This window comes from Pseudopodoces humilis, chromosome 1, assembly GCF_049639895.1.
Source record: "Pseudopodoces humilis isolate 2021_Gansu_Grassland_sample_001 chromosome 1, ASM4963989v1, whole genome shotgun sequence".
In the NCBI taxonomy this organism is placed as follows: domain Eukaryota; kingdom Metazoa; phylum Chordata; class Aves; order Passeriformes; family Paridae; genus Pseudopodoces; species Pseudopodoces humilis.
The window spans coordinates 143,026,410-143,042,619 of NC_142200.1; the positions used below are offsets into that span (position 1 = coordinate 143,026,410).

General features: G+C 38.3%; 1 protein-coding gene across 3 annotated transcripts in view; it reads left to right on the forward strand.

Annotated features, from left to right (window-relative positions):
• Window positions 1-16,210, forward strand: part of PTPRN2 (protein tyrosine phosphatase receptor type N2) — a 632,482-nt gene that overhangs the window by 225,829 nt on the left and 390,443 nt on the right. For all 3 annotated transcript variants that reach the window (XM_088055089.1, XM_088055102.1, XM_088055094.1), the window contains one exon: window positions 12,621-13,095. In XM_088055089.1, coding sequence (XP_087911215.1) covers window positions 12,621-13,095 — 475 coding nt within the window. The remainder of the gene's footprint in view (window positions 1-12,620; window positions 13,096-16,210) is intronic.

Below are 16,210 nucleotides of genomic sequence, written 5' to 3' on the forward strand. Positions count from 1 at the left end.
ATTTCCCCTCTGTCTGAAGACCAGACATTGTTTTTTACTGCCTCCTCCAATTGATTATCATAAATGCACTAAGTTTCTTAAAATTAATCACCATCAGCTTTGTAAATGCTTCAGCTCATTAAATCTGGAGCATTTTACCCTAATTAGGGATGGATTGCATGTGATAAAGAAGGAAGAGTGGGATAAAACTGGTAACATCTTGACTGGCTGATCTGAAACTCTGCATTTGAACTACTCCTCTCCAAAAACCTGGCTGAACTACCATGTGAATTCTTCCTGGTGTTTATGCTGCTTTGGGTACAATTCACATAATCTTTTAGCAGATTTAATAATGGGTCTGATAAATTGTGCCTCAATATTTCCTACTTCTTATTGATCATAAGGAAAGCCAACTGTGACCAGTTAAGGTTCATACGTATACATTATAAATGTACAGATAGCTGGGAAGATAAATCACAACTATTAAATCTTGAGTGTCGACTATGTCAAAAGCCACAAACATGTCTATTTGAGAATTAAAGCATTTTTCCCCTTCCTTCCTAGAGAAAATCTGTCTCACTCCAAGATGCAACTTGATAAATTTATTCAAATTATTGGATGAAGAGCTTCCATACAACAGGCCCTTATGGCCCTGTATCTTTTGCTCAGAAGATGTGCACTCTTTGATTATAAAGAACTAGGCTGCCATTACAGCAATTCTTTACAAGAAATTGTCTGTGTTACTTCAGTGCATACAGTATAAATGCAAAATTTGCTAAAAAATATACTGAAGTTTTAAGAAAAGTATCTGGTGAAGGGACTCCAGTATCAAAGCCAAACTGCTTTGGTTTAGTTCAGGGATTCACTCAGAGACACCAAGCCGCTGTGGTATCTGCAACAACAACTCCTGGTGACAGCACCTGTTGGAGCAACCATTTAGTCAAGGTTGTTATTGTTGTCAGAAGCACAACTTCACAACTTCCCAGTTTCTGACTGACTTACATACAGCACATATGATTTATGGCACATGTCATCAGGTGCTCATCTGAGGCAAGAGGAGCTTTCAGGCAGAGGTAAGGCAGCTCTGAGGAGGAATCAGGGACCACTTTGATGGTGCTTTTCCTCCACTCTCTGCTGCAGTGAGGATGCTCTGTTTTGAATCACCAGCTTTCAACAAAAACTTGCTCAAGAAGTAATTCAGTGGGGCTGGTGTTGTCATGCAAGTTCATAAATAATCCATATGGCTGAGACCTTCTGTGGGGAAGCCTGCTGTGATAACACCACCCACCAACCTTATCGAGTGTTGCCATGGAGATGGGTAGTCTGAAGCCTGGGGGAGTGGGATAAAGAGGAGAAAATCTGGAAATGAAGCACATATAGGAGCAAACTGTACACTTTTATTTACTAAGGAGCATCTTGAAACAACAGACATTGAGTCAGATGTGTTACCTATAGTTTAAAATCAAAAAAGCAGAAAAGGAAAATTATTTTAAAACTAGTGATCAGCCATGAATTTTAAATGATCCTGAAGATGTTTCCCTATCCTCGGCAAATAAAATGTAACTGCTCTTGAAAAAGCGAGAGGGACATGGTATTTTTGTCTTGATTCATTGTTTTATTAGTGAAATAGCATTTAAACAAGAGAGAAGCCAGCACTTTTGCTGCTCCAAGAAGCAGAATAAAACTCATAAAATTTAACAATTTGAAAAGAGAAGGTGGAAACTAACTGAATGAGCTACCTCTGGTATGGTTGTGCTTCTTGAAATTGGAGATAGCTACCTTACTTTAATTGCAAGCTTCAACAAAATATTGGTACCTTATTTTTGTATTTAATATATAAATAAATTGCAAACCCACATTAAATAATTGTAGGAAGAGCTTTTAAACTTTCTTGTCCTTTTCTGATTAAAATAAGCACAAGCCAGAGGTACTTTACCCAACTTAGAACTGCAGCTTTTGGGCTTTGTCCTTCTTTAAAATAATTTTCTTTCAAGTATATATTTACCTCTGTCACTTCATTCCTGCTGTTGGGGAGTAGGAGATGTAACACTGCTGTGGTTGCTTTGATGTTTTATGTGCTGTGAAGTGTAGCTGAATCTTGCAGAAATTTAGTGCTTCTTGACAGACTTCCTGTGTGGATTCAGGTTTCAAGTCTGACATCAGTGGTCTCTGGCCAAATGTAAAACAAAGGAAGATAAAAGATAAAGAGGTTTTAAAATACTTATACTCTGAACGTGTTATTTGGTATCTTAACATTAATATATTTTACGAACTTTAAGTTTTCAGTTGCCCTACTCTCTTCCAGTTGTCTTATCAGAAAAAAAAACTACAGAGCTTAAAAATTACGGGATAGATACCACACATACAGTTATGCAGAAATTTGTAAAATAAAACATCACAAAACTTAAAGCAGGTAACTCCTTTTCCCTTGTTCAAACAACTGTCAACTTGAGTCTTGATACAACAGTGACAGAAATAACACCAGCAAACTAAAATCATGTGATTGACCAAAATTTCTATGGTGTCTACCCCTTACTGCAAGCACTTCTTTGGGTAATTTTTGAAGCACTAGAAGTTCATCACTAACTTAGAATTATTTCTCAGTATTTAGGCAGTATCTACTGTAGGCTGTAATCTAGACAGCTGATAATGATTCTGCCAGGGAATAAATAGCAGCAAATCAGAAGTTTGGTGGGTCTGTTTCCCAAGGGTTACAGTTGTAAAGAGCATTTCATTATAGTTAGCTGAAAAGAGTTGTTCAGGAAATGGGCACTTGGTGGCATTTGTTACTTAAGCATTAGCTAGTGGGATTTTGTGTTTGGTTTCCTTGGTCTTCCCCGCACACACACTTGGGCTTTATGGAAGTTTTACGATTCACAAAATGCTGAATTATCAGTCTTCGTGATTCCTTTCTAACAAACCTGGATGCAGTATAGAAAATAACAAATAGCCACAAATAGCTACAGAGGTAAGAAATGCAGAGGCTTCAAATCAAGTGTGAATAGCCCTGCCCTTCTCCCCTCCAGCTGGAGCAAACCCCTCTAATATCAAAACACCCAAACCCCTGAAAAACCCACTGAACTGTTTACATTCCTACAGAAACTGAGGCTCAGGGTTTTGTTGGATGTGGAAGACAGCATGTAGCTGGTCTTACCAAAACTTACTAAAGCTCAGCTCAGAGGCTGTAAAGGAGAACTTGCTGGCTTTGCTGCTGGTCTGTGTGCCTGTATTGAATAGTTACGGGAGATTTCAATTGTGCTGCTTTCATCTGACCGAGAAAATTTTTTAATCATGACGGAAAGAGAACTTACTTGAAACCTGACATGAATGTACTTCCTGCTGGACAGGCTGTAGGAATAAGGAAGTTGCCATCACACTTGTGCTGTGGCTGTATTTCTTGTTGCAGGAATCTCTGTTCTATGGTTTTCGTTTTGTGGCTTGAAGATTCATGGAATTGATTCTTCTTCTTCCTGACTTGCCCTGTGAGGGCTTTGGATGGAGTTGGCCCTACCTGCTGCTGAGGTCTTTGCCAATGTGCCATTCAGGCCCTCGTGGGTAGGATGGGGAGAAAGAAAATTATGTCAGATACATTAGGGAATTTCATGAATTTTCTGTTGTTACTGTTTTTTGTGTTTTAGGTACATTTTTTTTCGTGGTAGACTTCTTGTGTAGATATTGTGATTACAGAAATCTCCACATCTTAGGTATTCTTATAAATTTTGAAGCAAATATTTCTGGGGAAAAACCCCACAGAATCTTTACATCAAAGAAGGGGCTAATAAAGTTAAAGGCCTTTTCAAAATCATGAAGGGGAAAGGAAGCAGGTAAAGTGACTGGTTAGTGCTAGAGAGTTGTAGCTCAGCAGTGCAGTGATTCAGGAAGGGAAGAACCTGCAAGTAAAAATTGTACAAAATAAAAATTCATATATTTGCTGGCCTAAAAAAATCAATTGTTTGAATCTTTGTAATTGATCACCAAAAGAACTAGATGTATGATAATTATTTTGAAGCAAATATTAAAACAATAAAGGATTATTATTTATTTTAGAAAATCTGAGTACATTAATGCTCAAAGATATACCCTGAGCTTATCTGCAAATAATAATTACTGTGATTAACTATAAGAAATTACTTAATCATTGCAAATTTTAGCCTAGAACTTTAATTCAAAAAAACAACAGCACACTTATTTATCTAACACTGATTTAAACACAGGACTGAATGAAGTTTATCAAAATTTTGACAACATGTCAAAAAACTTGTGCTGTGTATACATTTAAACCCTATTTATATAAAGATAAAATTTAATATTTCATATATAAGGGACTATGTATAAGAAAATGTAATCCAGCTGTACATGAACACTTTCATAAAAATATTTCTGAAATAATTTATAAAGGAATGTTTCCTTGAAGCTACAGAACTGCCTCTCCATTGGCATTCTTATGAAATGATATCTGAACACTTCCCAAGCATTTGTGTATTCATTTACCTAAAGCCCTTACAAGGTGGGGAAGAACTAACCCCCCTACTTCACAGACAGTTTAGACAGATTTTCTGAGGTCATGCAATAATTTTTTGGTAAAGTGTAGACTAAAAGCTAAGCTTCAGATCCCAGAAAAGTATTTTGTCTTTCAGATCATTCTCCTCTTCATTGCTCTTTATAGAAAAATAAAAACATTAAATCCTCCTAAGAAAAGCCAGCCAACACACGTACACGAAACACCCCAAACTAACCAATGAAAAACCCCACAAAATCCAAAACCAAACCAAAACAACTCCAAAACCCAGCAAACAAATCCCCATAACCACTGGAGCAGAAATCATTTGACCGTATAAAGATGTCTGTATTGCTTCAATGATCAATGGAGGGAAAAAGAGAGTTTTCAAGTTGTGATCCATCTGTTTTAATATAAGTATATAAAATGAGACACTGTAATTCCCATCCTTTCTGCAGGAATCTGATGTAGATTGCAATTTTTTCTGGAAGGACTGGTACTCAAACACATAAAGGTCTAATAGAATCATGGCTACAAAACCTAGTAAAATTGCAATCATGTTGTGTGTGGCATAAATACACAGCCTGGTGATCTAATGTGTTGCCCTGAAAATTAAACCTTCTGATAATGTTTTCAAAGTTTTGGTTGCTTTCCCATGAGAGTCCGGTAAACATGAGTTGTTTATCACATTCCTTCTGAGAAACGTTTTTTGATGGATGTTTTGCATGACCAGTGTGCTTGGGAAGGTGGTAACTTAATTATCCAATCCCTGGTCATTGTCAAGAATCTATAAATACTGGAGTCAGAAAATAAAGTTAGAGGTTTTTGTTCTAACACTGAAGGTAGTAGTGTGAATCATTTCATGTCCTTTAGCGACATAATGTGACTTGTGATTTATCTTTTGAACTAGTAATTCACCTATGGAGCATTCTAGTGCTAGTATCATGCTCAAGTCTTAGATCCAAACCGTACTTTTACCTACAACCCATCAGTTTATGCAGGGTATAATGACAGAGTTTCAACATCTAACATAGAAATCATCATTTCCCTTATCATACAGGTATCTTGTAAGGATTAATTATTTTTTCAATTATTAGAAGATACAAGTGCCATTGAAATGTTATTATAAATGATCTCTGTCAAGTCTGGAGTCTTATTTAAAAGGGCAGTTAATTAATTTCTAGTAATTCCCAGATGAAACATAGACTGATATTTTTAAAATCTCAAATACTGACTGGATAATAAGATTTAGTTCTTTTTCAGCCCTTTTCCTTCAAAATGAGCTTTTTTTTTTTCAAATACCATGTGTTTGGAGTTTGTTTCTGTAATTTTTCCTGCAAATTTGCTGCTTGTCTTGCAAATATTTACTCCTGGTACTTCAGTACATTGCAATCAGTAAATAGAAGATGATGGAGCTGATACAAATTTTAAAGTGCAGTCCATTTTTATTTTTCCATTATACTTACCAAATGAGAGGGTAGAGCTCACAGAAATTTAAACTTACTTTATCTATTTCTGTGTGAGTATGTTGGTGTAGACATTTCAGGACAGTGGAACAGCAATTTCTTTATTCTTAATAGGAGAAAAGACCTCAGCTGACCTCAAGCTGCTGTCCAGCAAATGGAAGGTTGCTTTCAATAGGGTTTTAAAGCAATGTTGTGATCATCAATCCTGCAGATCTCCATTCATTTGCATTTCTTAGGATAAAAGTATTTTCTAGATTCATGTGTTGGAGTTATAAATATATTGAATTGGTGTTAATGTGCTCAACTTTTGGCAGATGAAGATCATCATGTTTCTATGAAAATCATCTTTAGATAATGAGATAGCTCAATATACTGGCATATGCCTACAGAAAATGTGTTTAAACATCATTCACTGAAACCTTGAGTAACAGACTTATTGGCATATGAGCAAAATGTTCTCAGGCAAGGGAAGCTGGTACACCCTGGTAGATCTATCAGCACTGATCACCAGGCTGCACAATTTCTATTACCACTGTGGGCTGACTGTCACTCTTTGGTTCCTGCTGGTGGTGTCAAGGAGCCCCTGGATGCAGTGGCCTGGCAGAGGTAAAGATGCCCCAAGTCTTGTGTCCCTATGTCCAGGCAGTGGCCAAGTGGAGCAGGTACTGCCAGGAGGCACCACAGGACACAAGGTACAGAACAGAACTTGCCACCGAGGAGAATTGTTTGAAATTGAGTTTGTTGAGAAGACAGGACAGGCACAAGACATGGTCAGACAGGTGTATTGGTCAGCCTGCTTACATGCTACCATTCCAGACTATTCCTTTTTTCTAAACATCCCATGGTGTGCCTCGGACAATGACAAGCTGGCACCCATAAAGAGTCCTGCAGCTCTTAAGGAGTCCCACAGCCCTGCAGACATTAACCCCTTTCAGTCTGCAGCATGATCCAGAGAGCTTTCTCCATCAACTGTCTGGTGGGTGGCACTCCTGGACATGATGGCTGATGGCTCACTGTGATGGCCCTGGATGGAGCCAGGGCAGGGGCCCCTTGCCATGGATCAGGTTACTGGGGGTCCCCCACCCTTCACTTTTCTCCATGTGTTTTTTTCCTTGTGGAGACAAGCCAGGTTATCATGTATCCCAATGTGTAAAACTGATATTCTTTGTTTATGATGAGACAGTCATGAATGCTGAGGAAAGATCACCCAGAACTCCTTCTACACCAAACAAAATGTTTTGACCCATAGGATGGAGATGTATCAGAAGGAAAGAGAAAATGCAGTAGTTATGAAAACTAAAGACAGTAAGTTACATCAACTGACAATAAGTCTTATCCATGTAGGAGAATCTGTTGTAGATAATTGAAGGGTAGGTAAGTGGATATGATCATTCCAAAGGAGATTAAGAATGGCTGGGAAAATCTAAGTCTTAAACGTGATTTTATTAAATAGCAACTTATACATGAAGAAGCCAGTGTATTGTCCTTTTTTTTCTTTCTTTTTTTTTCTTTTTTTTTCTTTCTTTCTTTTTTGAAGCTTGTTTTGCTTAAGAGTGGAAGCCAAATCTCTGAAATCAACTGAAATTACAGCAGTAGAGATTATTGAATGCTGTAGAGTAAGAGCCTGGACAGTCCTGCTTCACTGTGATTTCACTAAAAGGATTAGGAAATAAAGTCATGAGTAGTTTCAATCAAAGCAGGCTCTGAAAGCTCTTTTTGCTTGACCAAGTTTTTGACACACCAAACTGCAGCATGTTAATAACAATCTCTGCCACCTTATCTGATGTAGTTCTTAAATGGTTTCAAAGCTACTGTATTTTTCAGAAAGAAAATAGAAGATAGTTACAGAAAATTATTAATGAAATAGTAGGCCAGGTGAGATGACTGTAATGTTGCCTGTTGCCTTAAACCTGTGAATCTTAAACCTGTGAAAGGCCATGGCCTGATGCTGTCCCGTCACTGCAGGAAGGACTGAATTTGGTGCAGAGTATGTAAGGTCATATCTACAGCACACAGAGCTTGTTGAGGGAATTCCTCCCTTTCCACTTGCACCTGGCTGGAAGCCTGCTGAGATATCCTGACAGGACAGCACTGTGTAGGCACAGCAGCTCCCCAGCTGACAGAATTAAGGCTTTGTTGTCCTAGGACTTGCTACTTTAGCTGTGATGCTCTGAGAACAGAGCTGTGCTGGTTGCTCAGCCCCATCCCAGGGACTTTAATGCTGTCATCCACTCTGTGCCACCTGTTTGGCCCTCAGGTTTCATTGCTGGGTGAATTTTTATCAATTTAAAGGTAAATCAAATGGTACAAATTCAGTCTACCTTTTGATTCAGCAATCAGGCAATGCCACTTGTGCTGGTGTTTATTTTGGGGGTTCACATGAGTACATGTGTCTCCCATGTAGTGAGTTTGCATGAGGCAGGTCTGTGTGAGTCACAGAGTATCTAGACTGTGTCTGGCACAAAAAGCTAAACTTCTTTCACTTCACACAGTGAGTTAAGGTATGAGGTAACTTCATTTCTGGTAGTCTTTGGAAATGTTATTTTATCCCACCATGCATAAGAGGGGCCTTCCAATGTTGTGGTTTTATCTTCTAATTTCAGAGACCATGATGTCAATATCTCAAATAGGCACAATAAATTAAGAGTTGTAGGTGGAATCATGCTTCAACCAAATTTAGGTTGTAGCAAATGGGTTAATATCTGCAAATGCATCAAACAGAAAAACATATGAAATTGAGGGCAGAAGATTTCTTCTTTATGCATTTCTAAGGGATTTTTGTTAGCTCTATATGCCTTCAAGATTTAGCAAATGTATGTGCAAGAAAGGAAGTATTTTGTCATATATTTGATTCCATTCTTTCTGCACTTGGGCAAAACATTCAAGTCAATTTACCCTTCTGTGGATAAACTGAACAGTATTGTATTTTATATATCTAATCCAGCACTCCTCTTCTAATTTGCTTTTATTTTTAATAAAACATGCAGTCCATAGACTTTTGCATAGTGTGTCTGCAGTATAACTTAATGTGCCCTTCCGTGAATTTTCATGCAGAAAATACCTAAACCATACAAGACATTGCTCTAACAATTCCATCTTCAGAAAATTTAGTGTGTGTGGTTTTTTTGAATGTGTGAATTATTGAGATAGCTTATCTGAAAGGTGGTGAAGGAGAGGGAAACCCTGTGCAGATGGAGAAATAAGATTTTTTTTAAAAATTGAGGGCTTTGGCAATTAATTTGGCAACTTTTCAAAGGCTTTGTATCAATGACATGAGATAATTGAACAATATTTTACCTATTAAAAAAGGAAATGTTCCTGATAGTAACAAGGGCTTGTATTTCAACCCTACTCAGTATAAACTATCTATATGGTAACTAGTGCATTCTTTATTTTTGCACATTTCACTCAATGTTTGTTTGGGGTGGGTTTTTTTGTTCTATTACTGGCACTTCATATGAGTCCTGTGTAATCAATCCAGAAATGTATTTTCTTTCAAAAATTTCTAGCTCCGTGTTTCCCTCTGCTTCTCCATAATGTTAGAAGATTCTCCAAAGGCACCAATAAGGGAATTTACATTATTTTCACTAACCGTGGACTATGCCATTTAACTTTGACATTAATCAAACTAGCCATGTACGTGTTCAGGAGTGGGTTTTGCAAAACCCACTTCAAATAAGATAACCACAGTGCTCTGCAATTGTTATTAATAACTTGGGATGTAAATGGTCTCTGGATTCTAAATTACATATTACTGATATTTTTGTCCTACAAGGACAAAATTCTGTAAAATTAGATTTTTTTCTCCCCATACCACTTAAGCAAACCCATAGTTTAGGATTGTATTTATCTGTGCTTCAATTTTACTTGGATTTCATCTTGCAAATGTCAGGTGGCACATATACTTCTAGTGTTTTGTTTGAGATGGGAGCAGCAAGGAAGAGGATTTTTTTCTCCTGGAAGTGGAGGATTGCCATACAGCTGTGAGTCCCCTTTAATTAAAGCCAGAGTAAACTACATCAGAAGGGCTGCTATTTCAGTGAAGACAGCTGAGCTGTCAGTGCTCTGCTTTAATTAGAACTTTTAATATTTCATCCCTTACTGCCCGAAGTGTGACCTGTCAAACTGCTGAGAGGCTGCCCCTTCCTGACAGAGGTGCAGCTCTGAGCCCAGGCCTGGCACACACATATCCAGTTTGTGTATGATCACTCGGTGGGTTGGTGGTCTTTTCTTTGTTGATGTGCTCGTTGTCTGCAAGAAAAGAAAATCACTGATCTATTAATGCTAAAGGGTACTTGGACTTGTTAAATAAACTTGTCAAAAGCCAGCCCACATCTCCTAACCCTGATATTTCACATGTTTTGAGAGTGTCCAGCAGTTTCTTTCCCTCTGACACTTACTAGTGAAGCTTAAGAGGCAAAAGAGAGAGGTGGCCATGGGACATAGATCCAAATTAGGGTGCAGTTACCAAGTTGGATTGAGAGATTTCTTATCTTTCAATGGCTGAATGGGGAATGTTCTTTTCCCCCTGTTGCGTTTCTCCCTTTCCTAGCTCCCTGTTCTTCCTTCCCTTGATCCCAGGAGGGGTTCTGGAAGGCTGCAAGGCAGAGAGAACAGGAGTGGGGAAGGCAGATGGCAGCTTATGTGAATTGTCAGTGAACTGCTCGTGGTGTCCTGGGCTGCTTTGTGTCACCCTCTGCAGTTCCTCCTCACTCTGGAGTGAGTATCATTAGAGAGTTAATTACCCCATGCAAAGACCCATTTAAATAGGGAGGTAAATGCATCTGACTGTAAGTTTTTCACATTTAGGCTTTGCTATTAAGCATGTGAACAGCGTTCAACTTGCATTTTGACAACTGGCTCCCCCTTGGAGCTGATCAGAGCAATGCCTACCCTGCAGCTGGAGCACTGAACCAGAGCTGCACTGCTGCTGTTTGATACAGTTCCCAGGGGACACTGAAATATTTCATACACAAAGCTGCTTGATCTCTAGCTCTGTGCTTTTTGACACTGCTTCAGTGCAGCCCAATTTCTTGGATTTCACAAAGCGCATTTCTATGTTAAAGACCAACTGCAGAAATCCAAAGCCTTGCATTGGTAGGTCACAAGCCAAAGTGGCCAAAGTGCCTTTTGTCTCTGTAATAATATTGCCTATACCATAATTCTCTTTAAATCATGATATGGACTGTGGAATGAACCTATTAAATAATTTCTTAAGGGGAAGAAAACCCTCTTGAAAAGAAGGTTTGAATATGTATCGTAAAATATATTAATATGTACTGTAAAATACACTGGCTATCATCAATAGAAATAAAATTGTTTAGATGGAGAGCAAAATTATTGTCCAGAAACTGACAATACGAAATCTAAAAGTAAATCTTCATCTCTGGAGGAGTATATCAATCTTACTTATTTTGTTTTTACAAAGTACATTAGCAAATACATAAATAATGGTTTCTCTGTCTGTATCCTTCTAATTGCTCTCCTCCGGAGTGTGCAGCCTCTTCACTTGCTCTGTAGCTTTTGCAGCTCCATCTATCCTAAATCATTGTGTCATCAGTGCACAGGGACACCAGTGATTCACTATAATTTATAGCAGTGAGAGCTGAAATAGTCTCTGTCCTAAGGCTGCCACATTGTGATGTAGTTTGTGTGACAGTTTAACCAAGAAAGCGCAGCTGAGAGGCAGGACCCATCCCACAACACACATACAGTATGGGATGTAACTTCAGCAAGGTGTCCTGAGGGAATTATAAACAAAGAATATAATTGGAATGTTTCTGGATATAAGTAAACCTCTCAGTTCAAAGTAGTATTTAGCAAGAACTGAGGGAAAATGATTTTTGAAATTATTTAGGAGGATGGAACTGGTTTACTAAAAAAATGAAAAGGCCTGCCTTCAGGTTGTGATCAAAGCAAAAATGTCTCTAGGATTAAATCATAGTAAAAAGAATGTCCATCTGGTGTGTCCATGGAAATAGAAACTGCAAATAGAATACTGTACTGCAAGCCCACCTTTCCACTTTATATTCCCAGAATTTTTTTAGTAAAAATGTGGTTTGAGCTTGATTGACATGTTTTTAACATTGTTGTTTAATTTGCTGTGGTGTTTTTCCTGAAAATAGTAGTTTAATTAAAAAACAATTTAAACTTTATTTATACTTTTTTTTTTCACAGTGTCAGATGATATATTTATTAGAGTTTGAATTTAGTGGAAAAAATATTTCATTTAAAATAGAACAAAGTATTTAATGTATGCAAAAAATTGCTTTACTTGGTGTTCCTTTAAAAATTACATTTTTAAATTGACATGCTAATTTTTGGTAAGTAATCTGAAAAACAGTTATTCTTACAGGTTAAGTAAAAACCAAAGGCAAAGTGGATTTACTAAATTTCCTTTGTCTAACTGAATACAAATGGTGCACACATAGTTGACAGTGACTTGTGTTATTCTCTCTCTAATCTCTTTCTTTTTAATAATTTGATAAACTGTATCTTTGCTTATGTAGTAGTGCCTCTTTGAAGCACACTTAGCAGTTGGAGGTTTGCAGTTTACATTTGCATGACTGGTTCCAATTATTTTTTTCCTGGTAAACACTAAGGGTTATGCCTCAGATCCTGGCACAACAATAATTACCAAGCAATTCTGACCCCTTTTATCCATATCCTCTCTCTAGAGCTACATCTACAATGACCCTATGAGCTACTACATGAGGCAGAACCTCAAAGAGCTATCACCTCCTTTGGCCCATGCATCCAAATCGCTCCAGGAATTCCCTGAGGATCCCCGTGGGAGGACGCTCAGCCAGCTGCAGCCAGCCCAGCTCTCGCCGGAGTCGGGAATGGGGCTCAGCCAGAAGAGCCTGATGGCCTCACTGCACTCCTACATCACCCAGAACCTGTCTGCACAGAGCAGCGAGAAAAGCCCTCACAGCAGGACTAAAGGGTCCCGGGTTTATGCTGAGAGATTGTACTCTACACAAGTCAGTCCTTTTGATGGAACTTTAGCCAAAGGAAAAGCGGAAGATTTCAAAACGAGGAAGCTGTTCCAGCCGAGGCCTGTGCCTGGAGTGCTGAGGCCAACCCCTGAGATGTTGAGTCATAAATCTCCTTCCCAGGATGATCCAAAGGACCCTCTGAGCATTGTGGATGGTAAAGCTGATACTTACTTTTTTTTGCTTACCTGAAGTTTCCCTTTTGTTCACTGAGCATTTTTGAGAAAAAGAAAATAAAATTAGACATTTAATATATCTCCTAGTATTGGCATATTTATATCTGCCATAACACAGTAATAATGTTCACCATTCCAGCTACTCTTTCCCTGCAAACATCTACCCACCTTCTTCAGCCCACCTTCCATATGTGTGCAGAAATATATGGCATTTAGTAAGACATAGCATTTATGTAATTGATTATATTTTCAAAGCATTTTACAAACAACGCATAATTATGGGTATATCTTCACTACCAAATCTGTTTTTATGCAGTCATCCCACACACTATATATAGATAATGCAGAAATGCCTGGTTTTGTTCTACGTCTCCTCATTTAACTAGAAATTCAAGGACCATGGGTAAAATTCAAAGTTAAGGACAGAAGTTAACTGTTAGATGAATTCTGCTGCAGAACACAGAGAATGGAAGAGTCTGTCAGTTCCATGGACAGGGGGACAAGAAAGTGGGGTTGCATCTAGTTTTGTCTGGACATTCTATAACAGAGAACCCATTTCCTGGATTTTCATCTTTTTTTTTTTTTTTTTTTTTTGATAATGCTGTTTGACAATGATCGGATTGCAGTTTATTCTGAATGTGGTAGTTCAACAAACATTTGAATGAAAATGGAGGGTAACATCCCCATGCTGTGATACACTTAAAGCGCTGCTTTGTAAGATGAGTCTTGGCGATCACGTAGACTTTATAACTCTGATTCATTTTGTTGTTTCTTTAAACTAATCCCTCAATGTTATTCCAGTGGTTTAGATGCCTGGAAAATGAAAGAGTTGATCCCCAGCCATTGTCAAGCACTTGTATCTGTTACACTGCAGTCACCACTATCCCAATGGATTTTGGTGATGTGTAAGAGGCTCCTTTTTATCATCCATAAAGTGTAGTGTTGCTTGATTTGTTTTGTTGTTTTTTTGTAAATATCCTCCAAAGCAAGAACACACACAAACACACAGTAATGTCAGAGCTTCAGTGGAGGAAGGATAATGCTTGCAGTCTAAAGGATGCTCAGGAGTGAAAGCATTCTTGGTATGGTGCCCAGAGATAATAGGTTTCAAGGAATGAACTATAATGTAAAATCAAATCCAGGTGGCACTGTAAGACTCTTGCACAGGTTAGACAATTTTGTTGCTAGACTCAAAACAAACTAGGCACATGCTGGTTTCATTATCCTCCAGCTGTTCCACTTCACCTTTCCTGGTAGGAGCCAACTGGGAAAAAAATGCTTAACACTTACAGGGAATAACATGTTTCACAATTCATTGGGTTGTACTACTTTGACTTCTCATACATAATATGCCCTGCAGGAACTTGTGCTATTGCATTTGCTTTTAAATGTTGCATAGACAAGGCATTATGAATTGTTTGAGTAGGAAATAATGTTGTTTCCTTTGTATTTTTGAGCCACTTAATAATCTCACAAGAAAGTGGTGAGGACAAACCCCAACACATTCATTGCTTAAAATCTTGTCCATTGGAATGAAAGTGGTTTAGATTCAGATTTCCCAGGCTGACCACACAACCTCTTTCTGCTTTTAACCTTTCTCCAATCTCTCTTGTGCTTATGGATTATTGAAGGTTTGTGGGTTGTTTTTCTCGCACTCTGTGGACGACAGAACTGTAAAAAAACTGGAAGGCATGGGGTGCTCAAGTCTCTGATCCATCTGATAGAGGATTAGACAAAGGCACTGGACTGGGAGAACAATCCAGAAGGTACTCAGCAGATTAGTACTGAGAATTGCTGCAAAACAGTGGCAGGTAAATTTGCTGAAAAGGCACCCTGAGGGACTAATACAAAAGAAGGAAATGTGGAGTTATTTTTCTATCAGATTTGGAAGTTGTTACCTCTAGGAGTAGCATGATGTGCGTGGGTACTGCCTTTGTAGTCACTGTGCAACACTGGAATTGTTAATCTCTCCTCTGCACCATCCGTATTTAGAATTTGGCTCAGTTTGATGTGGCTTGTTCTAGTCTACTGATTTTTTGTGTGTTAAATATTACAGAATACGTCTCTCTGTTCCTTTGAAAAGGTCACAGAATTAGTAATTCAGATGTCTTAAAAAAAATAGCAAACTTCCATGTTTATGGAAAAAGGAAATATTTTTTGATATACGTCCTCTTTCTGACAAAGCTGGGACCACCATTCCACGTGGTGCTCAGCTGCTGAATCAGCTAACATGTGGTCAGTAGGGTGATGGAGTTGAAGAAGACAGACCACTCTGTGGAATTTCTAACAAAGTTCCTGCTCCCATACCATGTGGTTTTCAGGCAAGCTGGCTTTGGATCTTGTGCCAGCAGAGTATGAGGCATCATTTATATTCTGTAAAATAAAAAACTGCCTTCCCTGGATAAGGTGCTATTGTTGCCCCCTAGAGAATTCTACTGGTGGACCTTATATTAAAAATTACGTCTTCTAGGACATATATGTCTTTTCTGCCATTATGGTTCCAGGGTAACTATAAAAGGCAGTTTGCATTCATCAGTTGGAAAGCTGGAGCTAAGGGAGAAATCTGGTTTGCAGTACAAGCCCTGTGAAACATGACTGAGCATTGCTGAGTCTACTTAGTAGGGAGTCCATGGGAGATTATAAAAGCTGTGCACAGGTAAATGTATGTTCAAGTACATGTGCTGCTTAAGTGCTGTGCCATTGCAGTATCCATCTGCTTTTTGGTTTATCTCCAAGAATATTTTCTGACTTTAATAAATTCATCATATTACCCAAAGGTGTTTGTAAACAGATGCAGTGATATTTGTCTGTTTATCAGTGTTACCCAGTAATTTGCAAATTATTACAAACATGGACAAGTGCCATAACAAGATGTGTAAATATCCATATTTACCATGGACAAGGATTAATATCATATCAGTAGCCATGTGAGGTTAGCAACACTCTTTATGTAGACCTGCCTTTTACCAGGCTGTTACAGACACCTTGGTGACTGTCCCTCCTGGGGTACAAAAAACATGATGTTCCTCATACTTACCAGCTTTGGTTATTGCCTTTGGTTATTGCCTTTGGTCCTTGACGTTTTAAGTCACTTTG